Source organism: Scomber japonicus, chromosome 5 (genome assembly GCF_027409825.1).
Source record: "Scomber japonicus isolate fScoJap1 chromosome 5, fScoJap1.pri, whole genome shotgun sequence".
In the NCBI taxonomy this organism is placed as follows: domain Eukaryota; kingdom Metazoa; phylum Chordata; class Actinopteri; order Scombriformes; family Scombridae; genus Scomber; species Scomber japonicus.
The window spans coordinates 2,597,688-2,607,062 of NC_070582.1; the positions used below are offsets into that span (position 1 = coordinate 2,597,688).

The window sequence follows — 9,375 nt, forward strand, 5'->3', positions numbered from 1 at the left end:
ATGTCTGAGTAAGTAAAAGTTTATCATTATTATTATTGTGTTGCTATGGAAACCGTTACAATCTGCGTTACTAAGCATTTTTACAGAGAATCTCTTCATGATGTTTTAAATATAACTTTATTCTGATCATTAAAGGGGAAAGAAGATGACATCGAGCCGCAGGCATCATCTCAAGGTATCCTTCCTGTGTTCTTTCCTTTCCTTCCATCCTTCCTTCCTTTTCTCCTTCTATCCATCCTTCCTTCCTTTTCTCCTTCTATCCATCCTTTCTTCCTGTCTTCTTTCCTTTCCTTTCCTTCCTTCCTTCCTTTTCTCCTTCCATCCTTCCTTCCTGTGTTCTTTCCTTTCCTTCCATCCTTCCTTCCTTTTCTCCTTCTATCCATCCTTCCTTCCTTTTCTCCTTCTATCCATCCTTTCTTCCTGTCTTCTTTCCTTTCCTTTCCTTCCTTCCTTCCTTTTCTCCTTCCATCCTTCCTTCCTGTCTTCTTTCCTTTCCTTCCATCCTTTTCTCCTTCCATCCTTCCTTCCTTTTCTCTATCCATCCTTCCTTCCTTTTCTCCTTCTATCCATCCTTCCTTCCTGTCTTCTTTCCTTTCCTTCCATCCTTTTCTCCTTCCATCCTTCCTTCCTTTTCTCCTTCCTTCCTTCCTTCCAGTCTTCTTTTCCTTCCTTCCTTCCTTTTCTCCTTCTATCCATCCTTCCTTCCTTTTCTCCCTCTATCCATCCTTCCTTCCTGTCTTCTTTCCTTTCCATTCCTTTCCTTCCATCCTTCCTTCCTTCCTGTCTTCTTTCCTTTCCTTTGTGTTTCCAGTGTGTGTGTGTGTGTTGCTCCTGTGTTATTAGTGTAACAGTGTGTTGTATGTGTGTAACAGTGTGTGTGTGTGTGTAACAGTGTGTTGTATGTGTGTAACAGTGTGTGTGTAACAGTGTGTGTGTGTAACAGTGTGTTGTATGTGTGTAACAGTGTGTGTGTGTGTGTAACAGTGTGTTGTATGTGTGTAACAGTGTGTGTGTAACAGTGTGTGTGTGTAACAGTGTGTGTGTATGCGTGTAACAGTGTATTGTGTGTGTAACAGTGTGTGTGTATGTGTGTAACGGTGTGTGTGTGTTGCTCCTGCAGAGTTTGATGCTGCAGATCGCTGCCAGCTGGCTCGAGCAGGAAGCCACCGACCTCGCTGCCGTCAAAGAAGGTCACATGGAGGAGCAATGCCCCGCCCCCGACCTGAGCGGAGACCATGCAGCTCTAGTGGTAAAAAAACATGCATGAAACTTCACTAAGATTTAAAGCAGGGGTGTCAAACATAAGGCACGTGGGCCAGAACCGGTACAGAATAGAATAGAATAGAATAGAATAGAATAGCTCCAAACCACAGACATCAGCCCCGTTTCTGGAGGCGGGACCTTTACAGGAAGTACTCTCACGCTCCTCTCAGCTGTTGTGTGTCCAGCAGAGTAGCACCCAGATTTAATTTTTTTTTTTTTATATATAACTTTATTGAAAAAGTTTCAATTACAAACAGCAAATATACAATGGTGAAATCAACAACGTTTGACATCTTACATTGACATGAAATAAAATAAGGACCATACAAATTTATAAGTCAAATAAGTTAACATAAATATGTGCGGAATATATACATAGTTTAACATAGAAAAAACAAACAAACCCAAAAAACAAATATACAAACAAACAATAAAAAATAACAAATAAACCAGCGACGCAGATTATATTTCTTTAAATAATTCTTGAATTATATTTTCAGTATGCACACATTTTTTTTATCTTTAACCATTTTTATACACTCAATGTAGTTTTTGAAATCAATTTTAAACACAGAAAAAAACAAAAAACAAAAAAACAAAAAACAAAAAAAACAGAGTAGCACCCAGATAGGACCCACCGGACTCTGGCGGTGACGTCACAGAGGCGACTCGCCGAAAACATAACAGAGAAAATGACAACGAGAAGGTAAAGCTCGTTCCTGGTTTGTTTTTTTAAGTATATATTTTTTGGGCTTTTTGCCTTTAATGGACAGGTTAGTAGAGATAGACAGGAAACAGGAGGCAGAGAGAGGGGAATGACATGCAGGATAAGACCGCTCAACCCCGTTCCTGTTTGTGTGTTCGTGTACATGGCGGTGGACGCTATGGACTTGTTAGCTACGGTTAGCAACAATTAGCTACGGTTAGTAACGGTTATCTATGGTTAGCCACGGTCAGCTACGTTTTGTAACGGTTAGCAACGGTTAGCCATTTTAGCAACGGTTAGCAACAGTTAGCCATTTTAGCAACGGTTAGCAACAGTTAGTAACGGTTAGCCATGGTTAGCAACGGTTAGCCACGGTTAGTAACGGTTAGCTACGGTTAGCAGCGGTTAGCCATGGTTAGCCACGGTTAGTAACGGTTAGCCATGGTTAGCAACGGTTAGCGACGATGAGCGACCCAAGAGTTTCTTGTTGCTACAGAACAAACATTGGTTATAAAAACCGATACCGATACTTCCCGATATTACATTTTTATGTAAATATCCCTAGTTTTAATATTTTGTAGTTGTGCTCAACCATTTGGTAGAGTTCACTTTCTGTCATGATATCTGCTCAAAAACTAAATTTATTGAACCCATTTAACTTTTAGGTCAATCTTTAGCACTTGTATGAGGAATGTAACGCACAGACAGACCAGGTTGTGTTATGGTTGCTATGGATACAGGTTTTATAAGATTTCTTTTTATGGTTTCATAAAGTTCTTGTAATTTTCACTTTCAATATTTGATTATTATATGTTATATTTTCATGTCTTATGTAAAGTAGAACATGAAGTTGTGCAAAATAATCTGAGCTACAGAATATTGTTGAAACTGCTCATTTTTCACATAGAAGTAGATGGTTTGTTATAATAAAGATATTATACATATATTATATATTATGTGATGTGATTGAACTAAAATGAGTTTGACGCCCCTGATTTAAAGGATCAGTTCACAAATATTCAAGTCTGTCTTCTTTTGTTTTTATTGTTATTTTATTTATCTATACATACAGTTTCATATTCAGTTTTAGTTCAGTAGTTCAGTAAAATATTTGGAGGAAGAAATAAAATGCAAAAATCGCAAAAGGAGATAAAAAACATTTACACACAAAATGAAAAGATACAAACATGTAAAAGCATTTGAGTCTGGATTTAGTCCTCCATCACTTCCATTGGAAACATTATGAAGGGATCTTCTAATGCTCAGTATGAACAGGAGGAATCATTACAGACACATAAACACACTTCATGTTCATTTTAACTCCTGACAGAAGAACGGAGGAACTGATTATGTAAACTTTTCTTTTTCTTTTCTTTTTTTTTACAGGATATCTGCAAAAAGCTTCACCAGGCTCTGGACAAGATCGATGAGGAGAGATACGACGCTGAGGCTAAAGTGGGAAAGACAAACAAAGAGGTAGAAACACTCTCAGTTATAGACGCTGTAGTTTAAATAGGACGTGATGTTTGGGAAACCTACAGAGCTGAAGGTTTGATTAGTACAAAAGAAAAAGCTTAATGACAAAATGGTCAGTTTATTAACATCATTAACTATTAAATGTAGAGACATCTGTGTGTTTTTCAGCCTTGTGTGTGAATGCAGGAGTATTCGAGTGTAGTTTAAATTCCTCAAGGGTCTAATTTGCAGCATCTACCTGGTTTCTTGTTCAAGGTTTAGTTCCTGAGATCAGCTCCTCTGGGTTTAAAGTTAAACTATTGATCAAAACAAGGCTAAACTTGAACACAGCTGTTAGTTTGGACTTTGATGTTCTATGATCTGAGGCTGCGTTCACACTGCAAGCCAAAATCAAATTTTTAGCCAATCTAGATTGGAACCAGATGGCTCTTATGAAGTCTGAAATCACATGAAATCCGATTTTAGTAAACCAGATTGAAACCACGTTTGGGAGGAAGTTTCAGATCTCATTTGGACAGATGTGTCTGAGTCTGAACATCCAAACACTCAGATCAGATTTGACTGTCCGTGACGTCTCTCTACGTCTCTACGCTATGTCACTCTATGAGACACCAGACCCGCACTTATTCCAGTTGTTGTTGCTAGGTGATATCACTGGAGGGCTTATTCCAGTTGTTGTTGCTAGGTGATATCACTGGAGGACTTATTCAAGTTGTTGTTGCTAGGTGATATCACTGGAGGACTTATTCCAGTTGTTGTTGCTAGGTGATATCTCTGGAGGACTTATTCCAGTTGTTGTTGCTAGGTGATACCACTGGAGGACTTATTCCAGCTGTTGTTGCTAGGTGATATCACTGGAGGACTTATTCCAGTTGTTGTTGCTAGGTGATATTACTGGAGGCAACGGAGGACGTAAACATCAGTCCATGGACAGAGGACCAAACCATATTCTTAATCTTTGGGGAGATGGCTCTGTTCTGTCGCAATTATATGACATCACACAATACGGCGTGTATTGTGATGACGCCTCCACTCCGACGACGTTGCCACAGCAACCTGTCAGATCGGTCATTAATGTGGCACAGTCTGAACAGAGCCAAATCCGATTTGGACACTTGATAAAAACAGTGTGGACAGTCAGACAGGATTTGAGAAGGAATCAGATTTGAATCAGAGGTGAAGCTGAGGGTCGAGCCGGCCGGACAGAAAGAAATCATCATGATTTATGTGTAAACTCTCTCTGTGTGTTTGACCAGATTGAGGATCTGAAGATGAGGGTGGTTGAGTTGGCCGGAGTGAAGAAGCCGGCTCTGAAGAAGGTCCGTATGTCAGCTGACACCATGCTGCAGGCTCTGCTGGGATCCAAACACAAGGTCACCATGGATCTGAGGTCCAACCTGAAGCAGGTCAAGAAGGAGGTGAAAGAGGAGGTGAGTCACAGCTTCATGTTCATGCTTTACTGTTACGTATTCAGGTCAGTGACTAATAAAGGTTGGTAAGATAATCAATTAAAAAATATGTTCAAAACTAGTTTTAAAAAGCAGCATCAGGTTTGTTAAAATGTACAAAGTAAGACTGAATGCTCCTGAAAATGTCAAATGGTGTAACCACAAAATGTCAAATGGTGTAACCACAAAAGAATGATTAATATTAAATATTTTATCACCTACAGTGTATTTAAGTGGATTTATACTAATAATGACTGTAAATGTTTCCTGATCTCCATGGTTACCCAGATTAAATGTAATATTTAGAACAATAGTATTCCATTAGCTTTATTTAATATAAAAGTTATAATGTAAGATCATGACTCCTTCCTTCCTTCCTTCCTTCCTTCCTTCCTACCTAACACCATATCAACTAGTTTGGCATGATCTTACATTATAACTTTTATATTAACCTTCCTGTTGTCCTCAAGTCGAGGAAGGAAGGAAGGAAGGATGTAAGATCATGCCAAACCAGTTGATATGGTGTAAGGAAGGAAGGAAGGAAGGAAGGAATGTGTTTTATTGACTATTTACTGTTTTTAAGCAAGTTGAATTATTTGGTACAAAGTTTTTATGGTTACACCACTTAGACATTTTTACCATAATCCTCTAATATATTCTCTCTAAATGGATTAAAAGCAGAAATTTGATGCTGAGTCCACAAAAAAAGAAAGTGTGAAGTTATCCATGCCTTTATTTTCACATTTTAACCCTTTAAATTTAAACTAAACCACATGGAGACAATCAGCTGATGTTGGTCACGTGACCTGAATCCTTTTTGCTCTGCAGGCGACCGATGCAGGCGACTGGCGTAAGAACATCGAGGACAAAGCCGACAGGAAGAAGATGTTTGAGACTTCCTAAAGACTTTCAAATAATTAAACTCTGGTTTCACAGCTTCCTCTTCCTTTCCTCTTCCTCTTCCTCTTCCTCTCCTCCTCCTTCACTGTCACATCTCACCTTTTTTTCATGCAATTGGAAAAACGTGTTAAACTCATTAAATTTATTTTTTGGAATAATGAAACGATCTCACGCTGCAGTTTGTTTCCAGATGTTTGGAAGTTTAGCTGAGATCTCTCTGCTTTTATAATTAGACAACTTAAAGGTTTCTTTATCTTCTCTTATTGCTATTAAACTGAAACTGAGACTTTTTTACATTTATAAAAAGATCAGTTTGGAAGCAGAAGCAGCTGTTTGGAGGCTCAGAGTCACTTTACCTTCAGTTTAAATGTAAAATTACAGATTTCCTCTTCAAAGTAGTCAAATAAAGTAGATATTGTTCAGTGTTAAAGTCTTTTTAGTGCTAAAGAATGAAAAGGAGGAATAAGTACAGAAAGAAGTGATTCAGTCCTTTAATGTAGGTTCGTCTTCAGATAATCCACCAGATGTCAGCAGAGAGCCTCCTCCTTTTTCTCTCCTTCCTTTACATCATTTCTCTTTTAGTATCTTTACTTTTTATTAATCTGGCTTCTTGCTAAGCATTTCCATTCTTGGGTTTAACATCTCCGTCACGTTTGGCATCCCGGAGCTCTATGAACGGTGAGTTAAAGTCTTTTTCTTCTTCTCACTGCATGAAGTGTCGTTTAAACTGTTGATGTTTTCTTTCATTTAAAAACAAACACACATATTTCTATAGTTATAATATCCCACAATCTTTAATTTGTCAATCTAATCTATAATATTCTTTAATTACTCTAACAGGTAATAATAGTTTATTGTTCTTTTTGTGGCACCAAAATCCAAAACTTAATTTTAAATCTACACATAAATCAATTTTATTCATATAACTACAATCTATACAGCAACACAGCATCTGTTCTTAGACTCTTTATATGAATTCACACCAACAAAGTGCTATTTGCATTTCCTTCCTCTTTGTTGCCATGACAACATAAAACATGGATTTAATTCCTCATTGAGCCTAAATGTGATGTTTTACAGCCTCTACAGACTCATTCACACCTCATCTGTTCTAAACTTTTATTAAAAACATGTTAGAGACTCATTCTGTTCATGTACAAGATGAGAACATGAAAGTCAACTTCAAAAATGTCTCCAGCAGGATCTCTGATGTCAGCACAACCTGTATCTATAGCAACCATAGAACAATCTGTATCTATAGCAACCATAACACAACCTGTATCTATAGCAACCATAGAACAACCCGTGTCTATAGCAACCATAGCACAACCCGTATCTATAGCAACCATAGAACAACCCGTATCTATAGCAACCATAGAACAACCTGTATCTATAGCAACCATAGAACAACCTGTATCTATAGCAACCATAGAACAACCTGTATCTATAGCAACCACAGAACAACCTGTATCTATAGCAACCATAACACAATCTGTATCTATAGCAACAATAGAACAACCTGTATCTATAGCAACCATAACACAACCTGTTACTATAGCAACCATAACACAACCTGTATCTATAGCAACCATAGAACAACCTGTAACTATAGCAACCATAACACAACCTGTATCTATAGCAACCATAGAACAACCTGTATCTATAGCAACCATACAACAACCTGTATCTATAGCAACCATAGAACAACCCGTATCTATAGCAACCATAGCACAACCTGTAACTATAGCAACCATAGAACAACCTGTATCTATAGCAACCATAGAACAACCTGTATCTATAGCAACCATAGCACAACCTGTAACTATAGCAACCATAGAACAACCTGTATCTATAGCAACCATAGAACAACCTGTATCTATAGCAAGCATAACACAACCTGTAACTATAGCAACCATAGAACAACCTGTATCTATAGCAACCATAGCACAACCTGTAACTATAGCAACCATAACACAACCTGTAACTATAGCAACCATAACATAACCTGTATCTATAGCAACCATAACGCGTTGCTCTAATAACTTTTTATCAGCTGTTTAACATTTTTACATCAATATTAACAGTTTCATAAATATTTGAATTTACATGTTTAATGTTACTGAAGCATGTTTATATGTAATATCATTCATTTACATGTCTTATTTAAGCTCCATGAGATCATGATGTTTTATACTTTAAACTCAAAATAATCCAGTTTAATGTGTTTAACTTAAGATTCAGAGCATTTTATAATAATGAATAATAATTATGTTGCTGACATCAACAGAGTTTATTTTAAAACTGAGTCTAAACTCAGATGTAGTTTTATAAATGTAGGTCAAGTTTATTTTAAATGATTAGTTTAATGTGTTTAACTTTAGATTCACAACATTTAATAACTTTAAACTTTCTCTAATGAAGAATAAAACATTTAGTCAGCTGTTTTATTTTTATATATATATTATTTGAGTTTATTTTAATCTGTTTTTATGAATCTAGGTCAAGTTTATTTTAAAAGATTAGTTTAATCTGTTTAATCTTCATTTTATATTTATTAACTTTAACCTGACTTCTTCATTCAGACGTTGCTCGAATGTAGAATCACTTTTACATCAAGACTCTGATGTAGTTTTATAAATGTAGGTCAAGTTTATTTTAAAAGATTTATTTAAACTGTTTAACTTTAGATTCACAACATGTATTAACTTTAACGTGGCTTCTTCATTCTGACGTGTTTCCCTTCAGTGAGCAGAGTGTGTATTGTACTCAGATGTGTTTTAATGAATCAGGTGAAGTTTACAGAGTGACTAACATCTAACAGCTTCTCACTGCCGTCCCGTTAATCTGTCCCTCTGCTCAGACATCTCGTCTTCCTGTTGTGCAACAATCGCTCTCTATCATCCTCCTCTCTCTCTCTCTCTCTCTTATCTCTCTCTCTCTCTCTCTCTCTCTCTCTCTCTCTCTCTCTCTCTCTCTCTCTCTCTCTCTCTCTCGTATCTCTCTCCTCTCCTCCGTGCCAGGGCAACCCGATAGCATCTGTCCTGCTTCCAGCTCAGAGTGAGACGACTTCCCTGCTGCAGAAATTTACGATGTTCCTCGGAGAGTTGCGGTGGTATTTCTGGAGCCTGCGGAGCGATTGGTCTGATGTGGCTCCGCTACCATAAATAGGGTTACGGCTTAGTGCTGAGCGTGCACTTCACACCTTATATACCCTGTTTAATCTTTACTGTTCTGGACTTGCCAGTGTCTTCTCCTCTTCTTCTTCTTCTTGCACCTTCCTCCTCACGTTCTCACGTTCAGTAGGTGAGAGGCTTCATTCGCTCTGGTAGGAAACAATACAGACTCACGCTGGGGTTGGGGTGCACAGGTGGGACTTTAGTGGGGTTTTTTTGTTTGTGTGTAAAGGTGAAGCTGCAGGTGTGACCTCTGACCTCGGAGGCTTGTTGGACTTGTTTTTTTTGAAGGACTAGTGAAATGACAGCAGGACCTTCAGCGAGGTTAAAAGATTTGGACTTAAAACTTGAAGCTGATTTGTCTTTTTTTTTTTTTGTTGGCTGGCCGGGTTTGTCTTTTATTCTGAAA

The 9,375-nt window shown here is 37.7% G+C and overlaps 1 protein-coding gene across 1 annotated transcript; it reads left to right on the top strand.

Moving 5' to 3' along the window:
• Positions 1–5,853, top strand: LOC128359177 (troponin I, fast skeletal muscle-like). Its single transcript, XM_053319612.1, has 6 exons — positions 1–8; positions 136–175; positions 1,121–1,249; positions 3,356–3,445; positions 4,702–4,875; positions 5,722–5,853. Exons 1-6 carry the CDS (start codon positions 1–3, stop codon positions 5,794–5,796), a joined length of 516 nt encoding a protein of 171 aa, XP_053175587.1. The 3' UTR covers positions 5,797–5,853.
• Positions 5,854–9,375: the final 3,522 nt, after the last annotated feature.